Genomic DNA, 25593 nt, shown 5'->3' with positions numbered 1-25593 from the left:
ACGAGTCCGATTCGAGAAGTAATGAGAGATTGTCGGTGTCAGATAGTGAGAGCGAACAGACGAATGGTTAAGCGATGCAGAAACTCATGATGATTGGAAATTCTCCCAACAATTTGGTCCACATGATGAGTCACGTGATTTGGTTCACAAACCAGACGATTTTTACTAGCTATGTTTGGACAAGAAAATGTTGTCGGTAATTTCGAAGAAACAAGTAAGCAGAGCAAGGAAAAGTATCTTAAATTCGATGACACTTATGCCGCTGATATCAAAAACTTCACTAGATTATCTGTATTGAATGAAAAAGTGAATTTTGCATTGGATATTTCTAAAGAATGCGCAAAAAGTGTGATTAGCCATTAACGCTTGAATTTTTTTCTTGTTTTCAAAAGATAAGAATCTTTTTTCCATGCCCTTGTTGTGTATGTGTGATATTATCCGAGGATAATAAACCAATTAAGTACAAAAAAAACTTTTAAAAAGATGGGAATTCATGAAAAATAACCGTTGGAAACCGTCGGCTCACCGTTGAGCCGCGCTGTCGTCAAAGGGATAAAGAGCATTCCACAATGCTTACCACATTTTATGTGGTGCTTTCGAAGCGTAGGTCAAAGCAGGAAGAATGGTCCCGTAAATAAGATGAACACAGAGATGAATATTCGTCGCCTTCTTCCTTCAAACATCTTCACAAAATAAAACATTTTCAGAAGATTCTAGGCTACCGACAAGATTACCGAGAGCTGCGTCTTGCCCAACTTCACCCTTGGTTCATGTCCACTTGGACTTGCTGACACGGCAGTGGAAGAAGAATTCGGCTCGGACTTGTGAAGTTCCTTTGCTACAAAATCAACAACTCTAGAAATTTTGCTATGTAGCGTCTTTCCCGGGAGAGTGTTCATTTCGTACGTGGATTTCGGTGCTACATACCTCGGAGGCGGCGGTAAAAGTATGCAATGGTACTGGGGCCTCCAACTTCAGGTGGGTTCGATATTACGATGATGACTCCCACTATTGCTCCAATTGTGAGATTGTGCTCGGACTGAGTATACAAGATCTACATAAGTATACACTAGGAAATCGCGGTGCAAAAGTTGATTTGCCCCTGCCCAGCCATTAAATTCCTGAAAATTGGTAAAGTTAAATGAACACTACACTAAATTAGGAAAGACTACGAAGAAGAAATTCAGTAGAAGCTTAGTGATCACTATCTTGCAATAGCCAACTTTTATGTGCAAAGTTGCGGCGGCACGTAACCCTTCTAAAATAAACGTATAATAGAGTCAAAACGACATGAAACACGGTGCAGTTGCGTAAGCGGTTGCGCTCGAAGCGATTAGGTGGACCGCAGCGGTTAGGAACGAGTGAGAACCCTTGCTTCCACCATTCATTCGTGTGGTCCACGATGGTCCCACCTCAATGCCAACCGCCATCTCTACCGCGCCGTTTCGAGCGCAAACGCTTATGCAACTGCATTTTTCTTCATGTCGTTTTGACCCGGCTGTAGCACCTGGATTTCTTTTAAAGGCACCGATCCACGAATCTGGGGTGGTATAGGTTTTCGTTGGAGCATACCTATATCGGGTCGTGGATTATGAGTACAGGGTTATTCCGCTAAGTAGTATTAGCGGAGCGATTTTATCACGTGGAGGTCCGCTAATATCACTTCAACGCGGCTACCTAGGTAAGCACAACGTTTTGGACTCTTTTGGTGTCGATTTTGGATGTAGCATCTTAGGGAATGATGACTTGTTCTGGATGAGGCATTTGAGAGGATATATCACAAATGATCTGACTTTTCAGGCACTGACGAAGGCGACGACGCCGAAACGTTAGCGGTAATAAAGTTTGTTAACAATCTTGACTGTTGCTAAATTGACTATCGACAAGAACATAGGTGGTTCCGGTCATCTCTCCCTGCATCACTGTAAACACACGGCTTCGAAATGCGGTTCCTTACGACCTCTATTGCAACGGTGGCCAGGCGCAAAGGTGGCGCGTTGCAATATAGGACGACGTAAGGAACCGCATTTCGAAGTCGTCTATTTATAGCGATGCAGGGAGAGTGGAACCGCCCCAGTATTCATAATTTACGATCCGATATAAGTATACTCCAACGAAAATCCATACCACGCCAGATTCTCGGGATGAAGCTTCAATCTTCAAGCTGAGCTGATCAGAGTACCGATAATCTGCATAATTCACTACTTTTACGATCTCTTTGTTCTGCGAACAGAATCTGTGAAATTTTATCTTATTCTCAATCTACAATTCATATCGCTCATTCTTTGCAGCCAACAAAGACCGAAGAAAGCCTTTTTCGCAAATTCTACTTTAAAGTAAAAAGGAACAGAGGTAAAGTTTTGTCTCAGGACCTACTGACACTGGTAGACACTAGCAAACACTACGTTGAGAGTATACTGGGTGAATACAAAAGATTTATCGGGTTCTTATAGCTTCAAATGAATAATGCCCATCCATTTATACTAACAACCAAATAACAGAGGATACTTCAAAATTTCATTTGTGATATTCCAAGTTTGTTTAATAATGCCCATCCATTTATACTATTTAAAGTTTTATTTATGATATTGCAATTGCAAAATGGCGACGAATCAGCAGGAAAGCATTTTGTGTCTTGAAGTATGAGGCGACAAAATCCTTCACCACCGTGCAGCGTGCATCATGGGTGCGATAAGGAGGTGCCGAATCGTCCTCAGGTGAAGGTGGTCTGGCTCATGGGGTGGTCAGCTCAAGTGATGAAGATCCTTTCGCCAACCGTCCGAAAGTGAAAGGAGTTGGGCACTGGCACCGACGATTACATCTCTGGATTCCGAAGACAGTACAACACACGGCCACCAAGCCACCAAAGCATTCTGCGACAGTATCGACAGTCTAAGGAAACAAGCTGCCTCCGTAAAGCTCTGGAAAAAGGTCCGGGTGACCATCTCTCTCTTATGACCCTCTTAAGGTGGCCTCCAAGGTCTCCCGACCTTACAGTTTCTGATTTTTTTCTTTGAGGATACATGAAAGACAATGCGTAAGTACCATCTTCTTCCACAACATTGCCTGAACTTCAGGATCGCATCATTGCTGCGTTGGTGAACACCGACAGGAACATTGATTGAACCGTGTAGGGTTGAACTTGACCACCGCACCGCGATGTGTGTCCCTACACAGCCCTACACGGTATTGGAACAGGAGGAGAGCACTTGGAACATTTCTAATGATGTGTAGAAAACTTGAAAATGTATTCTTTCATACAATATATCAATCGCTACTTTTTCCTGTAATATTTTGCAAAGAAAAAACCATTAAAAACCCGATGCATCATCTGTAACCACCCCGTAAATTCCATGTATGTCAAAACAACTATCCGTCTCTTGAGGAGTAAAGGTGCACTTCAAGTGAGTCTGGAGTTTCCGATTCAAAATTGAAATAAAGAGAGCAAAAAAAGTGAGGAAAACAAAGAAGGGACTAAATGGATGTGAAACACATGCTGCGAATTCGCGCGCGACGCAGATGTACGAGTAAGTGTGAAATTGCGGGCCTCGAAACGACTGCCCTGCTACTTATTAGCACCACCGGTGAGCGCTGCTAATTCTCTCATTCGATCTTTCATCTCATGGTTTTGATCGTGATTTTTCCTCGTCAGGGCGGTGCTATGGGTCTTGTTTGTTTGTCGATAGAAGGATTTTATTTGCGCATGAATCACAGTATTTTTTTACTTGCTCTTAGTGGGCTTAATTGTTTAGTATTCTTATAGAAATAGTTGCAACATGTAGGAACTACTGTTGTTTTTGTGTACGGCGGATTTAACTCTGTCTCGTTATCTTTTGTTTAGAACAGTTCGTGCAGATTATTTCCTAGTACTGTTGGTCGTGGCGGCGTGGCTTCTCACTTTCATATATTGTATATGTAGTTAGTTTTTGTATATAGTCTTCCTTTTCAGTAATGGCCTCTGCAAACAAAGGAAAGATTCTTGCCGTCATCGGTGACGAAGACACCGTTGTTGGATTTCTTCTTGGAGGTGTTGGTGAATTAAATAAGGTAGTTCTTCCATTTTTAACATTCTCGCAAACGAGTTTTTTTTTTCTGAATTTTTGAGTAATCTTGGCGAGTGCAATGTGATATTTCTAATTACATTTCCTTATTTTTTACTTAATTATTTTCCCAAGAAAAATGTGTTTTACATTTTCTTGTGCTCTGTAATGATGCAGCATTTTTATTACAGTGGTATTTACTTTCTGTAATGCAATGTTAAGAAGTAAGACTCTTTAGACTTCCTAGCAAATTTTTACTGCGGCACAAGTTTTTATTTACAAAGGATATGGTTTAAAGCTTCGCGTGTTGGAAGAAAAATGGTATGGTTTCGCTTGATGAAAAAATTAACGATTGACTGATTTAGACTCTATCCCGAGCTCTAACATCTGTTGTTTTTCCTTGAAGATTTAAATATCTGGTCATATATATCCTAGTGGGCTGACGGGTAAAATTTAGTTGGTAGGAGGGGGCCCTTTTTTCTCGAAGTAAATAAGTAATTCAGTCGCGACCGTATGACCTAGGCACTAGTATTAGAGGATCCATGACATGTAAGCTAAAGTTACTAGCAGGAAAAAGTAAGCTAGAGTGTCCAGAAATAAGGGCACCACCGAGTGTTCCCTCTCAACTACATTTTCCCCGTACTAACTTCTTCTAGCTTCCTTTTGACGTTCCTAATTAATTTCTGTCTTAGAGCCTTCAACGTTTCAAATCATCAATTTCAATCAGTTCGGCTCGAGTTTGCGTAAGCAGTCGTTCTAAAATCCTATGTTGATCTATTCAGACCAGCATTATCTATTGATACCATATAATATTCACGTTATCCTTCCATTCAGAAGTTTCTATTTGAATAAACAACGAGTTTTAATTTTCATGGACAGTAGTTTCTGTTTCTATCTTCGTATATAGCTAAGGTTTCATTTGTTACAGGCACGAAAGCCGAACTACCTCATCGTCGACAAGCAAACAGGTATTCAAGAGATTGAAGAAGCGTTTAAGTCGTTCGTTGCTCGAGATGATATTGCTATTATTCTCATCAATCAGCATATTGCGGAAATGATTCGATATGCGGTACGATTATGAACTATAATGCTATTATTTTTTGTTCTGATATACTTTTTTGCCTTTCGATCCTTCTTTTAATTTGATCTGAATTCAAAAAGATACCACCTTAAATATCAATGAATGGAATGTTCACCGGTAGTTCTCCTGAGGGAATATGGTCTCATTGCTTTATACGCCGTTAACCCGGACAGTTTTCATCATTAAATCAAGCATATGAATGAAACATTTCCTAAGTTAGCCAAATCAATAGAACACGGGTAGAGCGCAACTCTAACCAGTGGTCTGGAGTGGGGAGTTGATAAATCTGTTTGTTTAGCTATACTCTTGAGAAGACTTCAGAGATACAGCACGTTTTTGCAAGCTTTAGTCTCAACGCTCGTGAATATATACACATATATCATTGGGTCGTCTATCTAAACTGCACCTTTACTTCGTTTCAGATTTTTGAAGGAAAAAAAATCGCATTGTGTCAGGTTCAGTCGTTAAAAACTTCCGCCCAGGTACACGGTACCTATTGCTATTGCATAAGCATACAATGGGTCCAAACAAGGGATTTTTTTATCGTTGTACAGGCAGAGCTTTAGTCTCTAGACCGCTGCCTAGTTTTGTTCACGTTACATCTAATTGGTTTGTTCAGCTTGAAAATTAAGAATCAAAAATACACCTACGCCGTTGGGAATTTAAAGAAGGAAATAGTGCCCACTGTCCCACAAAAATATGCAATGTGTATGGTGAAGGAATTATAAGATATCGAGAGGGGGGTTGGAAATTAGTTTGTGAAATTCTGTTCTGGAAATGTGACCTTGTAAGACGAATCATTTGGTCGCCCTTCAGACTTAGACAGTGGTTTTTTGTAGTCAATATTGGAGCAAAATCCACGTCAAGCAACGAAGGAGCTAGCAGAAAGCTCAACAAGTTTGATCACAATCATTGGTTATCTTCACAATAAATGTGTAAGAAACAAAACGGGAGGTATTAATGACTCAATCTAATAAGTTGCGAGTAGTATAGAACGGTATTTTGATCAAATGCACCGAATGGTACTCTTTGCTTCGGGATCCGTTTCTCTTCATGAAAAATAAAACCTAAGTAACGTGAACATATAGGTTAAAAGGCAACACACTCATCACTATTTTCCTTTTCATGTTTATATTCATCAGGAATTCTAATCTCTCAGTTTTGTTCATCTATTCGATATCTCAACTCCTGAATCCTTTCCTGAAAGGAGGACCTAGCAGAGCGATTTCGTACGCCGCACCTAAACCATTGCACTGTTGCAGTCCTGTTATGGACTGGTTGCGAATAACAGAAAGAGCAGAACATAATTCATGTCCCTCAATAAATCCAAGCCTACAAGGTGATTGACACTTTTCTCCTCAAAGGGGACGATCACCCAGTTCTCATTATTCTGGCGGTTTCAACTATTTTTTGGTTATTCACTTTTGATGGTTATTGTGGCTGATTTAGGTTGACCAACATACGGCTTCCATTCCTGCGGTGTTGGAAATTCCCAGCAAAGAAGCTCCCTATGATCCTAGCAAGGTAATGATCCGATTATATAATCTAGGTTTAATTGCAATGTCTTCTAATTTTCTTATTCTTCAGGACAGCATTCTTAACCGTGCAAGAGGGCTTTTCAACCCTGAAGACTTCCGTTAATGTGACTTGCTGATCTGTAGCTTCTGTATACTTTTTTGGTTCAGGAAAGATCCGACTAAGATGTGCATACGCATACCTGTGATTTCAATCATTCCTAGTATACGAATTTTTGTGCGACCATTTCTACAATGCTATTTGTCATTGCTCTGTTGTATCAATTTTGCAAAAATAATTGACAAACTATATTATTACTAACCTTCAAACGTTTTCTACTGTTGTACTTTTCTGATGCAAGAGGATGTAGATATAAGACTTTAATAAAGTGTGCTGGAACTTGGTAGTTTTACGCCAATGTTTGGTGAGTAATGCCTTGATTAGGCGCATGAAAATCTATCACCGCGTTATTTCTTTGATTTTTTTTTCATTCTAATGGTCAATCATTTGATGTAGTAAAGGCGTGATGTCGTTACGGGGTCTTCTGCCGATATTACGAAGATGTGCCGTAGGAGTTCGTCGAGAACTTAGCACTACTCCTTCCTTATCGACGATACCATTTGTTATTGAAAATGAAGGTCGTGGAGAACGATCATATGACATTTACAGTCGATTGCTTCGTGATAGGATTGTATGCGTTATGACACCAGTGAGTTTTTCAATCATTTCAAACAATGACATGATAGTTGGAGGATTCAATTTCATATTGAAAAAAAAAACTTTGGTTACAAGTGTTGGGGAAAAGCTTTGTTAACGATTAACTATTATGCTTGAGCTGATTGTGTCCGAAGTGAATAGGAATTACTGAGCTGTTGTAAAAAAAAATAATCGCTTTTACGAAAAGAAAGTTAGAAAGGCTTATTGGAGAGGGCACGCTCCGTAGTAGCATCCAAATTTCTGGATTTATCATTCTTTGTTGTACTTGGAAGTTATGATGTTGTGTTTGCTGCTTTAGAAGTCGAATAGGAGACAAACTTTACGTACATCACGTTGCTGTTCCCTGGAAGAGTTTTGAATCCTTCTCCTTCCTCTCTTTCGTTCCTTCTTTCCTTCCGCACTCGTTTTAATAACCATTCGAGCAACATTGTTAGAGTGAAGACTTGGCTTGATTGAGGTTACCACCTACCTCGTAACCCTCACAAATTCTAGGCCATGTTTTTTTTTTTGTAGATCAACTCTAATGGTTTTTCGATCCATTCATCTCCTCACAATATTACCGACCGATATATTCCCCTGGCTTCAAAAACGTAGATTTAAACGAAGATTTGTGAGGAATCTTCCATCGATAAGTAATAGATTTTGTTGCGAAGCAAGCTATTTCAATACACAATGCAATGCAGTCGTTAATAGCTTTAACGATATCGTATCGCCTTCTAGAATAGCTTTCCAGTGGATATGGTTAAACGATGCTGGATTAGTGGTAGCAGCTAATGTCATCACGATTAGGGGCGTGCAATATTTCCGGCAAACCTCTACGATCACCTTCATGCTTCGAATGTGATCCAAACCTTGATAAAATCCAACTTGTTCTTGAAGTGGTGATTCATCAAACTTGCCTGATACGTGCATGAACTTGATCCTCGCAAACACTATATAGAACGCTCAGGCTACCTGCACAATCACAGCGTTCAGTGGCGCATTTCCGGCTTTTGCTTTTGGATCAAACGTCGTAATGCTTTTCTTTTTCAAGCAACTTCTTGATGGCTTTCAAAATCCAGATTTGTCGTCCGAGGCTTCTAAGCACATCCAGCACAGGCCCAAAATCAGTTGGAAGCTTTTCAACTTCAAAATCTTCAAAAAAAAAGAAGAAGTTGAAAAGCAGTTCGTCTGCGATCATGTGCCAGTCATACTGAGGTAAGAAGTCCCCCACGATGCAGCCGTTGTGCACGACTTCTTTCATTCTTCGCGTGGTATTCCAAATATGTCTTCGAACTCATTGTTGGTTTTCACTCGAAGGAGACGGTGATCAGAACAGCTGAAGAAAGATGGCGCTACTGAAATGTAGAGTAAACACCAATTTCCTTTGTTGAGTACGTGTGTTGAGTATGTCGATACCCTCACGAGTTGTTCCGTCGGCTGATTCCCATGTCCACCGACGGTGGTGATGAAAAGAGAGAGAAAGAAAGAGAAAGAGAAAGTTAGAAGGAGAGGTGCACGGAATAGATACGTTCTTTGGGCAGTTCTAGTAGGACATTCCTGCACATTGTTTGTTATGAACTAATCTCAAGGATCTGCTCTTCTGATCAGATCTGGAACTTCTTCCGTGGTTTTTGCTTCTACTTCAGTGAGCGTACTCCACCACCCCTCAATTTGAGAAACAGTAAGAGTTGGGGATGCTATCTTGGTGACTGCTGTCTCAATCGAAGTCTATATGTGCTTTTAATGTTTTCCTTATTTTCATATTGATGATTTCGTCGCATCTTCTATCATCGCTCAGCTATTATTCCTTCAAAGTGACAGCAGTAAGAAGCCAATTCATATGTACATAAATAGCCCAGGTTTGTTGTAGACACTTTGTGACTTTAGAGATGATGAGATAGCGAAAAGCAGCTTTTAAGGTGGTAGCGTAACGGCCGGTCTTGCAATTTATGACACGATGCAGATGATCACTCCACCAGTTGCAACATGGTGTGTAGGTCAGGTATGTACTCATTTTCATTTTAGCTCTGATGTTGATCTCTAATTTTCGTTGTCTTCTTGTAGGCATCAAGCATGGGTTCACTACTTCTTTGTGCTGGTGAGAAAGGTCTACGCACTGCCCTTCCAAACTCAAGAATAATGGTACATCAACCAAGCGGAGGGGCGACGGTTCGTTCAGTGTTTCGTTCAACTTTAAGCTGCTGTATTCTTACTGAATTCCAGGGTACATGTTCGGATATTGTTATCCGTGCAGAGGAAATTCAAAGACTTAAGAAGCGCACTCAAGAGATATACGTTCATCATACGGGACAAACTTACGAGGTGCACACTTCTCGTTGTTTATTATTTTAAACAGTCAGATTTTTTGTATTGCTTACCAGTTCCTTATTTTGATTTGGACGATCTTCCTCATTGAATGTAACCAATCCGTTGGCGAGGTTGGGAGTGACAAAAGGATGATCGTTGGTTATGTTGTCGGCCTCAAAATCTCGCAATTGTTTGGAACATGGGACCTTCCGTTCTCACGTTTCAGACGGAGTTTCTGGAATTATCCGTCGCTTCTACTGTATTATTGAGAACTGAGCGTCTGAAGCGAGTCATTATTGGTAGAGAATGCCACTTTCTACGCAGTTTAACAATGCTACTTTATCATTGATGGGAACAAGTATAGGCACGAAATATTTGGCCTCACTCCTCTACATTTTATTCCTAGTTGTTCAGCAACAGCGTTCCAGAAGATTCTACTGACGTACTCATAAGAAGTAGTTGTTAGTAAGCGAAGAGGTAATATATGGTTGTAGTCGATTTCATGCGAAGAACTCGAGCATCTCCGGAAAAACGTATCATAATAATCGTAACGTAATTATAAGCATCGTAACGCACTGGAACTCCGACGCCGTAGATGCGGTAGTCGGAGCCGATGCTCCGACCTCCTTCACTTTTGGACAGTCCACGAACGGACGTCCCTCATTTTTTGACGTCGGCGAAGAGATCCTCATCACTTGAGCCCTGTGCAGCCCATGTGCTAGACTCCTTTCACTTGAGGAGGGTCCGACTCCTCTCTAGCGCACCTACGCCCGGCCCCAAAATATGAGAGCGACGGAAATCTCGTATTTTTATCGACTTCCACTATATTCTCCTGTTTGTCTAGGAGATCAGTGTGATTTATCGGTCCTGATGCCGTCGTAAAGTATGACCTCTTGACCGTTGCGATATAGTTTGTGAGGAGTTGCAATTACTTCGTTATCAGCAGTTCGCGAAACTTCCTCCAGTATCAGGCGACGCTGACTAATCACGCTCTATGGAGAAAAACAAAGTTTCTTGCCGAAAAGATTTTTTGAGTAACGCAAGTTTGTGGATAGATTTATCTCGAACGACTATGATTTTCATGGAAAGGGCATCTACTCTGTTTCACTCATCGTGAGATAGTACAAACAAGGAAGAAATGTCAGTACAGTGAATCATCGCAATCGTCCAATCGCACCAGTTAGAATATTGCGACTCGACGAGCACCCGGGTATAGTTCTCAATTTAGAATATGCTATCAAATATGTAGGTCTTTCAAACATCCAACCACTAGAAAATAAAGTCCAGTCTTTTCTGACTAGAAAGCAATCTTTATTTTCCCCTGTTTTGTCTGCGGAGGACTGCACCATTATTGCTGCTCTTATCCAGGAAACAATTCGTCATAAACGGTACCAGTTACATTACGACTCGGACGAATTTGATAACAGTTTGTCTCGGACTTGATTTTAAGGTGGCAGTGCCGTACCACATAAAGATAAGCAACTGTCTACAGTCCGCTCAGGATGCTGCAATATTGCGCAGCTAAAAGACTGGTTTCCGCCCTAAGCACGTCAGGTTAGGCGAGGATCCCACTATGTTTGGTAAGGACACGCACATCTATGGTGGTTTCGTCGGATGAGAAACGGAAAGTTGAAGGCGGGACGATCAAATCTTTGGGAGAACTTGCAAATGTTGCAGACCTTTCAGACGAAAGCGGAGCGGCATCCGTTTGAAAAGACGGCAGCATTCACGATCAGTATCGGTCACTCCTGAAAACGTTCTAGATTTTTCTAGGAGTAGTCTTTACGGATTTCACTTAAAGCCATCACCCCACGAATCTGAGGTGGTGCGGATTTCAGGTGTATTCTAATACGTGATAGTAGATTATGGAGAAGGGGGTGATTCCATCCATTTCTTCCTAATTGAATTAAAAAACGGTCCGGAAGATGCGGAGCGTGCACAAGGCTGACGCGCTCCATTCGAACTCCTTGTGGAAAATAGCGCGCCGGATCGCTCAAAACCGTATCGTCCGGGCCGTTTTTTACGGCAATTAGGAAGAAATGGACGGAATCACCATTCTCTCTATAATCTACGATCCCGTATACGATACGGCTTCGAGGATCCGGCGTGCTATTTCCCCCAACTAGTTCGATTGGAGCGCGCCAGCCTTGTGCACTCTCCGCATCTTCCGGACCGTTTTTTAAGGCAATTAAGAAGAAATGGACGGGATCGCTCTTCTCTCCATAATCTGCGATCCCGTATACAAATACTGCACCTGAAATCCGTACCGCCTCAGATCCGTGGGGTGATGCCTTTAACTCATATCGATCATTTACCTACTTTTATAGAATGGAGATGTTCGCCTACCCAATCACTTCATCTCCGGCAACAATGAGATAATAGTGATACAATTTCCTGATACTGGACGTGCTACTGGGAGTTATGAAAGAGCCGCACTTAACTATCTTCTCTTTGTTTCTACAATTTGATAATGGATTATTAAGCTTCCGCGGGGGATCCACGATGATGATTCCATTGTAAAGTTTATCAGTAGTTCACATTCAGTCGTTTATGGCACAAGAATAAGGATAAAGTCCACAGTGCTAATGCATCCCTGCGCGTTTGACTTCATTTGAGAACCGTTTGAGGTTTATGAACATGCGCCCTGTCCTACAATCACCGAAACCAATTTATCAACCCTGGAGGTGTGAAAGGCTTGGGTTGCACTAAGGCGGTTTCGAAACCATCGATCGATCGTGTACTCACAGTTGGAGCTACTACCGGCTGAGCTAAATCCGTCCCAATGATTCGAAACGCTCTCTAGAAATATTGTAATCTGTCCTAAACAAGACTGAATGGTTGAAAAGGAGTATCACTGTCTATCTATGTTCCCCTAATCTTTGCTACTTCCGTTTCGCTGATTCATCCTGGTATATTTTTCTTCCCAGGTTATTCAAGAGACATTGGATCGCGATCGTTTTATGAGTGCTCTCGAAGCGAAAAATTTTGGAATTGTCGACAAGGTTGAATCACATCAGGGCTCGATGCCTACGGAATAGACGCAGATTCTCATATTGTTTATGGAAGTTAAGTTCTGTTGTATACAAGTTAATTTTTTTGCGGTAGAAGACATTTACAATGATGGTTTATGCTCATAATTGGTTAATAGATAAATGATTTCTGTTTCTTTTTTCTCGAACCTTCCCTTCAGTTGACAACAAAAAGTGCATTCCGATTGTTAAACCTTCCAGATGGAACTTTTCAGGATTCTCTGATGCTGATTGAAATGCTTTTTTTTCACCATGGTAAAGATATTTCGCATTTAAATGTGGAGAAATCAATGGTGCTGAATTCAAAACTAATGTTTTGATTTGTCTGCGAGTTGTCGTGTGATCAGCGTTGAATTCTCGCGATCTGATGATAGGGGGTTCAGCATACATAGAAAGTACAAGCAGCGGACGACGACATTTGCATCGAACCTTTGTTGCTCCCGAAAAAAAAAAAATGGTGAGAAAACAGTGTTGGCTGTCGTCGGCGTCACCTCGTTAGAATAGTGTTACCGCGGGTCGCATACATGATTCCTGCGACATCGTTGCGTCTATTTCCCACTACTGGCTGTGGCTGTGAGATTCCCGATTTGCTTGTAGACAAAAACAAATCTGAATACTAACGGATTTTCATCCTTACATTTCTTCCAGGTACTATTTAATTGCTCTTCTATCTAATCTGTCCATGTGTTCACCCTCTTAATAACTTTGAAGTACTCATAATTTGAGCTTCTCCGAAGTATCCTGGAGTCATGGTGGTGTGCTTAATACTATTATAAGTTCCCGTGAGCTAACCGTAACCGGGGAACTTCTGGAATTTCTCCAGTAGTTACAGTTCGCTAACGTTACTACCATATTTTTTTCATTCCTTTTACGAAGACTTATAACTGTAACTCTAAAATACAAAGAAAAAACTATGTACATTTGCATGTATTGCGCTGTGGGACCTTTCGTCCCCTCCTCAGTTCAACATGTGCTATACTCACCGTTATTTACTGACGTAATTCACTAAATCTAAAAACAAACTCCTAAATATAAGAATCTCACGGCAGAATGTCTTCGGATTGCGGTGAGGATATTATATGAAATTGAATAACAAAATAAATAAGTATATAAATATATAAAATCGATAACTAGGGAAGTAATTTAAAAAATACAAAAGATAAATCATTATCTGCATTAATGAAGTGAAATCTTTTCTTTTTCTCTTTGAAAGAACATTTGATTCTTCTCGAAAAATATTTTGATGTGTCACGTTCTCTATGCATTACATTTGCTAATTATAATATTTCAATACATTCATCAATTTTTAAATTGTTCGAGAAAATTCCAACTCTATCCACCGTTATGGTAATTTTGATTGGAAAGGGGCCAATACTTTTTCGGTTTGGAGGGAAAATTTTAGAGAAAGTTTTAGAGAATTTCTCTAAAATTTTAGAGAAAGTTCCATAGAGTAATAATAACTTGAGAATTCTCCTTTTGAGGTCTGAAAATAGAATTTAGAAAAAAAATGGAAATCTGAAATCAATATTTATCAAAGTTTTCAGGTGTGCCTTGACTTAAATTTTTATGTTATTCAATATCAATTGATTTTTATGTTGTGTTAGAAGCGGACAGAATGGATAATTTGAAAATGCTTATTTAAAAAATCCTAGAAATTTTGTTCATTTGATCCTTATTGATAGATTCGTGGTCATCGCATTCCGCGAGTCCGATTTCTAAAGAAATAGAGAGTATTTAGGGGCGATTGAGATTCAGTAATAGATGATCCGCATGGTGATTTCTTCTTAGGAATTTTAAAGATCTATAATTTAACGACATGACATCGATCCATGGTCCGATAGGTTTGAGGATACCGATTTCGGCAGCTAAACGATATAATCATCGGAAGAGTATACATACATATGTCTGACCGTGTACTTTCAAAATGAATGAGTAGTTAATAAATTAATTAGATAATTAAATAGTAGAATATTTTTGATTGATTAAATACTTGATTCGCTGTCGATGAGGTGATCCTCGGATCTCTGATGTTTCTTCGGTGAACAAAACATATGATGACATGGAACCAGTTTTTTTTTTCAAATTTTTGTGATAAACATCAAATTCGGTAGTTTAATTGGGGAAGGGGGCAAATGGCTCTTGAAACATCTATTAGTTATTATTACTATTATGGGGATTCACCAGGATTTATTGATTTTTCACATTTTTTTCTTAGTTCCCCCATGGAAGCAAATGTCAAATCTGCAGATTTCACGGAAACTACGACAAATTTGCTGACAGTAGCGAATCGAGTGGTGATTAAATTTGATTTTAAACTTCCTTATCATAAGTACTGTTATATACTATACCTATGCGTCTATAAAATATTTTTTCAGGTATCTTAAGCAGGAATACAGAGGGCAGGTACATAGATCTGTTCTACATCATCATACTGTACCTAATCGGTTGTATGTATACACCGTCAGTACCTTCTCTAGCAAATAAAAATCCGTTTGTTTGGAATTCCCCTGAGATTCCTGAGATTCCTCTGAAGAAAGAGAAAAAAGAAAATAACCAAGGAAAAAAAGCGAGAATTTCATCCAACGGAGATCCCCGGTGGTACAGCGAATTTCGGATTGAATCCATGTTTTGTTTCCCATATTCCGCTACTGTGAACTTTACAAAACTAGCTATAATTATGAATATAATTATATTATGTTGTTGTAAATTGGTTAGCTCCCGACTAATTCTTGGTTACTTATGTAGTTGTGACCATATCAATCGTTTTTGATAGGAACTAAAGGTCTACTAGGTTACAGGAATGAGGTTACGGTTACGGTCACTGCCGTTGAGCATTAGCAGGAGATATGTATTCTTATTATTAATTATAACGTAAATAGAATATGTAAAAATCAGAAAATTCTGTCGTGGTGCATTCAAAAATGCTTGGATCCGACTTAAATTTAAAAAAAAAAACAAATTAAACGAATTAAAATAAATCGATAGATAAATTAAGGAATTTATAGAAATGATTTTTGGTACTATTTTTTTCAATCTAATCGATTCTGATTCTTTACAGTCCCCGTGAAATCTTTCTTTAAATAACCTCTTTTCAGTTTTTTTTTGGGCTACAAAAGTCCTTTAGGTTACATGTATAATTAAATCATGTACCATTTTTCTTTTCATCTCTCGCCATTCTCCTCCCTTCCTCGTTCGAATTCATTTTTTTCGCATTCACCTAATTAATAACCAATAGTGTATTGTATAGAAGCAGAGCTTCACATCGTGCACAGAAAAATGAATAAATTGAAGAAATTGTAATCTAAATTATTTATAATTTAATTTAAATTACCATCTAAATATATTAACCAACTTCTTAAAAATAAAATCATTATTTAGGTGAAAATAAAAACATTATTTAAGCTGTTTACGAGCTTCTATCAAGTTATTATACTTTATATTTATTCGGTCTAAAAATGTCAATCCTATTACGACAACACATTTCCACTGATAAAATCGATTTCTAAAAACCGCCAAAAGTTTTGTAGAGGCGGAGGTTTACACGATTTCGAGATTTCTTCTACAAAAAATCTTAAAAAAAATCATTCCTTAGGCGGTTAACGAGCCCCTATCATTAATTCCAAGTTATCCAAGTCAAAATGTTAATTCAATGTTACTGTAGATTTTCAGCTGTACTGATAAAGTGATGGTGAAGTACGACGTGAATCAAACACAAACACAGTTGAAAAACGTTAACAATTGATAAAGAGTGTCCGTAGTGTATTTGTTGTCCGTGTCCGTGTCCGTGTTCGTCCGTCGGTTGGTTGGTGAGCAGTAGCTGCAGCGGCAGCGGCAGCAATGGCCTACATCGTCGTCGTCGTCGCCGTCGTCGTCGTACCGTCCAAGAAACATTCATGGAATCTATCCGCACGTGGTTTTCTAGTATTTCCTCGATGCCTATTTATCGAATGGACAAAAGACGGTTCGTTGGTTCGTTTTGAAGTCGATTGATTTAATTTTACATATATATTAATTTATTTAAAATTTATGTCTAATATTTCTTGACTTCCGAAACTCTCTCCTATTCGCCCTATTCGTATCGAATATTCGTCATTCAAATATTACTTTACCATATCAAATAAACGCTCAAATGCGTGTTGTATGTATGTGTGTGTGCGTGTGCATGTCCGGAGATAGGCTTCTATATTGACACTATCGTTCAGATAAGATACAGGGCCGAATAAAACCAGTGGGGCGTGCGTACTTCGTAGCACTTGATAGAGAGATTAACTGCTGTGTACTTGTGACCGTTGTGTGTGTGTCTGATGTGATGGTTACCTCGACATATTCCCGGTACGATGTCGCCTATAGCGCCTACGAATGAACACCGTACGCCTCTACGACTATAAACGACACTGTTATGTTTATGCCGATAATCCTGAGCTGGAAACTGTCATAAAATCCTTCGGAGCGATATTATGCACATTTTCTGGTTCATGAAAGGCATAGGCGATTTCTGATCTGTGATCTCTCTATATCTCTCCTCCTACTGTGTATTTTTTCTGTTTAACCTCATTTTCTTAGCTTAAAAATTCATCTACCCACGTACTCATCTTGATATTGATTTAAATTTCCACAAAAATCTACGAAATTCCAGGAAATTCTATGAAAATTCATAAAAATCATTTTTTTGGCACGTGATTTCGATTTGAATTCCTTGGAATCGTTCCTTCCTAAGAATTAAGCTATTGAAAAAGAAAAGTAGAAAAATGATAAGAGAGATGTGAAGGAATGAATGAATGATTGAAAAAAAATTATATTGAACGTTCGCTAATTAATTGAGATTAAATACTTCCAGAAATCTATGAAATTTCAGCTAGCTAGCTGTGAAATTCTGTTCTGGAAAAAAAGTTCTTCGATTTCTTGAAGATGACCTAAGAATTGTTGGGAATTATCCAAGAATTGGATAAAGTTGGCCAAGAAATGAATGTTGAATGGTTGCTAGACGCTAATATCCTATATTTCTCACACTTTTTTCCACAACCAAAACGAACATATGATTTAAAAAAGGAAATAAAAATAAAATAAACCTTAAATACATCAGTAATTTTCCCGCTAAAAGCTGCTTCTTGGCGAAATACGATATCTAATCTAAGTCTTTCTTTAATTTAGGTATCTAAGTACCAGAGATATCAACCGTGGGGACATGATCAGGCGTTTGGGAAATTTTTATGGCCCTCTAGTACTTGCACCCTCCATCACCACCACCGGCCCGCCATATACGCCAGATGAAAGCAATCAGCAATCAGTACCGTCGAGACATTTTGATAACGGAGACCTATACGCAGCGATAACGTTGTATGTATGCGCTGACGACCAATCGTCACATCACTCTGCCGAAGACAAACATCGATCGATTGATCGGAAGAACAGAGCAACAGAGCGGTTTCGCTTACGATTCGACCCGACTCATGAAAAGGCTGGATGATCGCTTTCAGCTATTAGCGGATTCTGAAGGGGGATGAGGTGTTTTTGAGGATAAATCTCCAATTTCTTCGATTTTCCGGTCTCTGACGGAGGCGAAGATGCTGTCGAAAGGTAGCTGTTAATAGAGAAAAATCAATACTATTCCTGGTTACAGTTCAAGTAAATTAATTTAAGAAATCCTCTCAATTAGATTTGAAAATAATTGTTGGCGCGTAGGTCTCCCGCCCGTCATGAATTTTTTTTTGTATTTTTTTTTTAAAAAGAACGAATGGACCTAGAGATTAGTGGAGCGTATCATTCTCGCCTACCACTCGACACCTACGCCCGTAGCAGACCTTATCGATTCCGTTCCCGGAGAGGAACCAGGGATGGGGTTTGAAGTAAAGTGGAATGTGCATTTTACGGAGAACTTGTGAATCAACTTAACGCTAAAAAGATCCTTCTGTTCAACGGAATCCACGAAGATCCAATCGATAACGGGACCTTTTTTACCTACAAATTTTTATGTCGCTCCAACACCACTAATATTTGAATACTCGAAATATTCGATCGAACAAGTGACGAGGAACTTTTGAATCAACTTAAAGAGGCATTAGAAGCATATGAGGTGAGTATAATTCTAGAAAAATTACTAAAATAAATCAAAAATGGAAGAAAAATTTGAATTGAGGAGCTCTGTACCCAATGAAGCGCTTGAAGAACTGTATCGACTCCTTCCCGATGGCACTTTGAAGAGGTTTGGGAAGTTTTAAAACACTTCATCATTTTGTAAATTTTAGAAATTAAATTTAGATTCTAAAATAAATTCGAAATAAAATTTAGAATTAGCAATTTAGCAGTAAAATATAAGGAAATGATTTTTTCTGAAAATACATTTATAAATATAAACCTAAGACAGAAATTGATTACTTTGAACTGGCGAAGTACTAAAATATTTCAGGTCTTTACTAACGCAAGGATCACATGCAAAGGTCGTTCTCATCACTTACACCATAGCGGTGCAATTTTAACATCCGTTAGTCCGATAACATACGGACGACTTTACGACTATCAAAAAATAAAGGATAAAATGCACATTGTTGATCAATCAATATGAGGCGCCCGTTCGACCTCAGAATTCAGAATCGTTAGAGGTTCCATGTAGCCTCAGAATCACTTTGCGGGGGTGAGCCGATGCGTTAGGTCCGTACCTGTTTATCCTAACAGACAAATCTTGTGCCAATTTATCTACACCAGGCTGGGATGAAACGCTTGATGTTGCACTGGGGCGGTGTCGAACTATTGATCGTGTAATCGCTACCGAACCTCTTACCGATTGCGCTACACTCGTGTGCCGCACCGCTATCATTATTAACGATAATGTGGCCTAATTCTTTGTTTTTCAGAACAATGCTTCGTTATTTCCCAGTATAGACCAAGAAGAAGGTTTGGAACAGGAGTGGATTAGCGATGGATTACCGTTTTCTGACATTTCCTCCATTGAGACTGGTTCTATTAGAAATTTTTCCAAGTTTTTCTTAATGTATTCCTGTATTTCTGTACAAAATACCTCATAAAGTACACAAATTCAGTGATCTACCGTTTTATTTGGAGCATTTGGTCCGCTAACCATGGTATAGATACAGTAATGCCTAATAGGCAAAGTAAGATTAAGTGATTTATGTTTCTTAAGTGAAAAATTCACTTCATTAATAGATATTGTTCAAAAATATGCGATCTTAATTTTTGAGGAATATGTTTGTAAGCTGATAGTGAAGAGGGACGAGAGGTTTTGGACGGGCTGTATCCGATTCCATATCCCTTTGATTTTTGCACAATCTGAAGACGTTGACGAACTCGTGCAGAAGAATATGTTTCTATTATTATATTCTGTTAAAGGCATCACCCCATGAATCTCAGGAGGTGCAGATTTTAGGTGGAGTATTCGTGTACGGCATAGCAGATTATGGAGAGGAGGGTGATCCCGTCCATTTCTTCTTAATTGCTTTAAAAAAAAGGTCCCGAAGATGCGGATGGTGCACAATACTGGCGCGCTCCAATCGAACTAGCTGTGGGAAATAGCACGCCGGATCGCTGGAAGCCGTATCGTATACGGGATCGTAGATTATGGAGAGAATGGTGATTCCGTCCATTTTTTCCTAATTGCCGGTAAAACGCCTGTGCACTGTGGTGACGGATTCTGTCTTCTCATATTTCAAGACACAAAATGCTTTCTGCTGATTCGTCGCCATTTTGCAGACTGTTATCACACAACTATGCAGAGAGTTGAAAAAGAGACTTGGAATATCACAAATAAAATTTTGAAGTATCCTCTTTTAATTGGTTGTTACTATAAATGGATGGGCATTATTCATTTGAAGCTATAAGAACTCAAAACCCGATGAATCTTTTGTAATCACACAGTATATTTCCAACGTAGTGTTTGCTAGTGTCTACCACTGTCAGTAGTTCCTGAGACAAAACTGTACCTCTGTTCCTTTCTACGTTTTTTAAATGCATCACCCCACGAATCTGAGGTGGTACGGATTTCAGGTGGAGTATTCTTATACAAGACAGTAGATTATGGAGAAGGGGGTGATTCCGTTCATTTCTTCCTAATTGCCGTAAAAACGGTCTGGAAGATGCAGCGCATGTACAAGGCTGGCACGCTCTAATCGAACTCGTTGTAGAAAATAGCGCCCATCTTGAAGCCGCATCTTTCGGGCCGTTTTTTTACGGCAATTAGAAAGAAATGGACGGAATCACCATTCTCTCCATAATCTACGATCCCGTATACGAATACTCCACCTGAAATCCGTACTACCTCAGATTCGTGAGGTGACGCCTTTAAACTTGAACTTTTTTAGACACGCACATCACAAAAGTACTGAAATTTCTGAGTGAGGGTATGATGACTCCGTTCCGAAGCGGTAAGCTCTACCATGGATGGCACTAGATAGTGTTATTACCTTCTGAGCATAATGAGCAGAATGGTGACCTTCTGGGCATAAAGGGTCGGAGAATATCTTTTTCTTCCGGAATACTAGTATAATAGAGTCAAAACGCCATTACGTATGGACAGTTGCGTAAGCGGCTGCGCTCCGAAACGATGCGATGAAGCGTAGTGGTTGTGATCGTGTAAGGATCCTCGCTACAGTCACCCATCTCTCCAGTTCGCCATGGTCCCATCTAAATTCCAACCGCAACGCTCCACCGCTCCGCTTCGAGCGCAGCCGTTTCCGCAACTGCTCCGTGCTTCATGTCGTTTTGACTCCACTATACTTTCAGATCTTCGCTGACGCCATCCACACACAGTGAACTAAGACCTACAATCTGCGGTACCATCAAATGTATGAAAAATGTCAGCTCGAAGGCTCTGGTGTGCTCTACGACGTATAGAACAACTTCGGATTGGTGCATCGTTGTACCAGAAAGCAGTAAGATGGATCCAACGATACGATAATCTTGCTATGTACTTTAATTCAATCGAGGAGAACACAAAAACTATCACCAATAGTAATTTTTATGACCTAGAGCAGCTATCATACATGTACAAATTCGAACCAAAGAAACAGACGAATATTTATTTGAAAACAGGTTTTCACTACTTTCTCTTCTTCTTCTTCTTTTTCTTTTCTTTCACTTTCTTAGCTTTCGGAATATGTGAAAGCCTTTCAGCGGTCATGGATCTGTTCAAAAAATTTGATTAATTGTTGACGTACAGTATCCGCTAGAAGTATTTCGTATAGAAAAAACCACGTTCTCTTTCATTAAAATACAGAGAAATTGACAAAGTGGTAATTAATGGTTTAAAAAAAACTAATTAATTACAAATAAATAATGTTCAATAAAGTTATGAAGGATGAAAATCTAAAGTTACAGCCAAAATCTTTCCAAAGAAGATCAAAATTTGTCGACAAACTCCCCAGAAATTTTCGGTGGCGCTTTTTCTCTTTTTCTTTTTCTCTTTCCCTTCCATTCCTAAAATGTATGCTTACTTGACAACTTTTACGTGTATGTAGAGAAGGATGAGGCCAAACAAAAATCCGACTCCAAGAAAAATTAGGAATGGAGTCATTATGTCCACATTCTGAAAGTAACAAATCAGACGATTGAGAAAACAGTGTTATGCCGCCGTTGCTGACCGCCGTCGTCGACGATCTGCGGTCCAACCGAGCAGACGCTATGCATTCGAGGTTTTGTCCCGGAGACGGACACCGATAGCCCTCTGACGCAACCGCAGGTCTCATTGACTTACCTAGTTTCCCTTCGATTACACGTTTCTCGGGACACCTTCTCCGTTCTTCTCCTGCGGTGGCGTCGTGTCAACGCGGTTGAACGCGCGTGCGCCTCGGCGACACCAAACTAGTATAAGATGAAATACTTACGTCCTTAACGTCAATCTGCGTCATAATGATGTAAACACTAACGTAACGTAGGACTACCTTTGAACCGCACCTACTTAAACTAGCACCTTACTGGGAGTAGTCGGTAGGGGTTATCGGATTCCAAAAAAATATGATATCGGAATGATCAAAGATTTTCATTTCTACTTTTCAAAACAACGTTTCAGGTTGTGGCTAACTAGAATGAAGAGTTCATAGCTCTAGTGTGCAATCAGTGAATATCACGTTCGAGTTAACCACAGTATGGTAGTTGATCAGCTTGAAATGCGCTACCTTGTCCGCTTGGACTTCTTTTCTGATTAAAGGCATCACTCCACGAATCTGAGGTGGTACGGATTTCAGGTGGAGTATTCGTTTACGGGATCGTAGATTATGGAGTGGGGGGGGGTGATTCCGTTCATTTATTCCTGATTGCTGTAAAAAAACGGCCCGGAGGATACGGCTTCGAACGTTCCGGCGCGTTTATTTTCTACAAGGAGTTCGACAGGAGCGCACCAGCCTTGTGCGGCTTCCGGGTCGTTTTTTACGGCAGTTAGGAAGGAATGGACGGAATCACCCTCTCCCCCCCTCCATAATCTACTATCTCGTATACGAATACTCCACCTGAAATCCGTACCACCTCAGATTCGGGGGGTGATGTCTTTAAAGAGAAAGCCTCTGCAGTTAAAACCCGCTTTAGATGGAACTACATTCACTTCAATTCAGAATCGTTTGTAGTTTACGAACACTGGCTATGCATTGACTTGCGGTGGACAGCCGAAGCATAGGTGCGATGGGGAGAAGCCGGACCCTCCTCAGGTGAAGGGGGTTTAGCTGATCGGGTGCAGCTCAAGTGAAGGGGTCCTTTCGCAAACCGTCCAAAATGGGGGTTGCTCAAGCAGCTCAAGTGAAGGGGGCAACTTCGCCAAGCGTTTGAAAGTGAAGGAGGTCCCTTCTCCAACCGTCGAAAAGTGAAGGGGGTCAGAGCACCGACTCCGGCTATCGCATCTATGAGCCGAAGTGTCAAGTCAGTGCTTTTATCCCCAGACACGTCGTCCTCCAGACAGGTCTGGCAATTCATCTCCGAAGGATTCCGGAGTAAGGAAAGGGTTGGTTAACATTAGGGCAGATTCGAACTTCCGAATTCTCTTGCAGAGTCAGCAGGACTTGTTTAAAAGATTCCAACGCTAACATTTATTGCATAACCCACAAAGATATTTCATTGCTGTGCAGAGACGAATATAAGAGAGCAGGTAAGAATATGAAGAAGCCCACAACGTTGAAACAACACACATTACGTATGTAGGTGACATAAGACTTATCATGAACCTAGATCAGAATTCACATCAGCTCCACCTGAAGCGCTGTAAATCATCGCAATAGCAACATTCCGCCCTATGATGAATGAATCCGCTTTGATTACAACGTAAAAAAGCTAATTACGAATAATTGTGAACATCTCTAACCGAAGGTGAGACAACATGGTTGTACCAACATTAGGATTAGGATGTTCCGCTTTATCCTCGCTGCCGATAGACGAGAAAAAACCCGAGACTTTTACAGAAGGTTTAGTAGGTTTTACGAAATTTTGCTGAGTTTCGCGCGTAGAGGGACCCAGCGACTCTCCGGGCCCATCGACGTTGCTAATCACTAAAGGTTAAGGGCAGCATACCACGAATCCGATATAATGCGGATTTCAGGTGGAGTACTCGTATACGGTATAGTAGATTATTTCCATTTTTTCCTAATTGCCGTAAAGAACGGCCCGAAAGATGTGGCGCCGCACAGGGCTGGCCCGTTCCAATCGAACTCCTTGTAGAAAATAGTGCGCCGGAACGCTCTAAACAGTATTTTCCGGCCCGTTTTCTCCGGCAATTAGGAAATGAACGGAATCACCCTCCTCCCCATAATCTACCACCCCTTATACGAATACTCCACCTGAAATCCATACCACCTCAGATTCGTAGAGTGATGCCTTTAAGGTGGCCCCTAACGTCTCCCGATCTTACAGTTTGTGACGTTTTTCTTTGAGGATGCATGAGAAATGCGCACCATCTTTTTCCATAACATTGCCTGGGGTGATGATTTTAAACGTTATTTGGATCACAATAGGTTCTAGAACACATTCGTACAGGAGATTGAAAATTTAGTTAGAATTTCGGCAAGAATATGATTTTGGAAAAACTGGAGCGTATTGAAAAACTCATCGAGATTTTGTAACAATGTGCACATTTCGCTTATTTGTTCAACACAAAATCATTTATTCGAAGAAAAAGATCTACAGTTATTTTCTCTTCTTCTTCTTCTTTACTTTGACCTTCTTCGCTTTGGGGATGTGTGACAGACGATCTTTTGTCATGGAACTGTAACATTTCAGACTTTTATTAGGCCGATTACATATTTTCCATCCTTTTAATAAAAATATTCAATAATTCTTAACACAAGTAATGAATGTTTTATTCGAGACCAGTTACAGCTGGACAGGTGTGTGGAACGTTTGTTACACCTCGAATTCTCATTGTTTGTCATCTGTCATTGCGTCATTTATGGAAAAGAGGATCTTTGTTAGAGCAATCCATCTTTGTTCGGGGACAAACTTAGTCCTTTGGGTAAAAAGGTTCAGCTTTTCCTGAGCAGGAACAGGTTTCTAGGAGTTTTATCCTCAATTCGTTCCCAAACACTCATCTTTTACTTTTCCACTTTGCAACCGCTGAGAATATCGACGACCGAAGACTGAAGGTACCGTAACCACTTGGATGAATGATACAAGAATTATACCGTTATCGTACGAATTCATTTCTATCGGAACGAAAGCGAAATTTCGGTCGTGTTGGGAGAAACAATGGGAAAAACCGCACACACAGAGGGAACAACTCCTTTACCGTACCCAGCAAATTAATCAACGTGTTAAAGTGGCTAATGGTTGAGACAGAGGAACAGACATGCGAATGAATTGCAGTGGACGCGTCGCGGTCACCTAACTCAACATGGAACGCCACGCCCAGTCTCAAATGTTGCTGTCTGCTCTTTTTTGTTTCTTCTCCTGTACACTACATGACATCTTTCCTGAATTTTTTCTTAGATTTTGGATA

General features: G+C 40.0%; 5 protein-coding genes across 7 annotated transcripts; 3 read left to right on the top strand and 2 right to left on the bottom strand.

Annotated features, from left to right (window-relative positions):
- Nucleotides 1–583: 583 nt before the first annotated feature.
- RB195_016977 (uncharacterized protein) lies at nt 584–1730 on the bottom strand (the record flags this gene model as incomplete). Of its 2 annotated transcripts, none has more annotated exons than XM_064183752.1 (4): nt 584–673; nt 735–855; nt 928–972; nt 1678–1730. In XM_064183752.1, the coding sequence occupies 4 exons, from the start codon at nt 1728–1730 to the stop codon at nt 584–586; spliced, it is 309 nt and encodes a 102-aa protein (XP_064039633.1). The 2 variants fall into 2 exon arrangements, with proteins under 2 accessions (XP_064039633.1, XP_064039634.1); XM_064183753.1 differs by having other exon boundaries at nt 762–855.
- Nucleotides 1731–3951: 2221 nt separating this feature from the next.
- Nucleotides 3952–6762, top strand: RB195_016976 (uncharacterized protein; the record flags this gene model as incomplete). Its single annotated transcript, XM_064183751.1, has 4 exons — nt 3952–4047; nt 4969–5109; nt 6571–6645; nt 6709–6762. The coding sequence occupies 4 exons, from the start codon at nt 3952–3954 to the stop codon at nt 6760–6762; spliced, it is 366 nt and encodes a 121-aa protein (XP_064039632.1).
- A 291-nt stretch (nt 6763–7053) lies between these two features.
- Nucleotides 7054–12680, top strand: RB195_016975 (uncharacterized protein; the record flags this gene model as incomplete). Of its 2 annotated transcripts, XM_064183749.1 has the most annotated exons (7): nt 7054–7060; nt 7158–7345; nt 9134–9194; nt 9255–9337; nt 9400–9504; nt 9559–9657; nt 12570–12680. In XM_064183749.1, 7 exons carry the CDS (start codon nt 7054–7056, stop codon nt 12678–12680), a joined length of 654 nt encoding a protein of 217 aa, XP_064039630.1. The 2 variants fall into 2 exon arrangements, with proteins under 2 accessions (XP_064039630.1, XP_064039631.1); XM_064183750.1 differs by lacking the exon at nt 7054–7060 and having other exon boundaries at nt 7163–7345.
- A 3884-nt stretch (nt 12681–16564) lies between these two features.
- Nucleotides 16565–19147, top strand: RB195_016974 (uncharacterized protein; the record flags this gene model as incomplete). Its single annotated transcript, XM_064183748.1, has 3 exons — nt 16565–16632; nt 18808–18873; nt 19078–19147. 3 exons carry the CDS (start codon nt 16565–16567, stop codon nt 19145–19147), a joined length of 204 nt encoding a protein of 67 aa, XP_064039629.1.
- Nucleotides 19148–21720: 2573 nt separating this feature from the next.
- On the bottom strand, nt 21721–22528 carry RB195_016973 (uncharacterized protein; the record flags this gene model as incomplete). The annotated part of the gene is made up of 3 exons (XM_064183747.1): nt 21721–21805; nt 22115–22206; nt 22505–22528. The coding sequence occupies 3 exons, from the start codon at nt 22526–22528 to the stop codon at nt 21721–21723; spliced, it is 201 nt and encodes a 66-aa protein (XP_064039628.1).
- Between the last annotated feature and the right edge of the window lie 3065 nt (nt 22529–25593).

The sequence above is a fragment of the Necator americanus genome, chromosome II (assembly GCF_031761385.1).
Source record: "Necator americanus strain Aroian chromosome II, whole genome shotgun sequence".
Lineage (NCBI taxonomy): Eukaryota > Metazoa > Nematoda > Chromadorea > Rhabditida > Ancylostomatidae > Necator > Necator americanus.
Note: the sequence above shows the minus strand (reverse complement) of the source record. Positions and strands in the feature narration are given on the sequence as shown.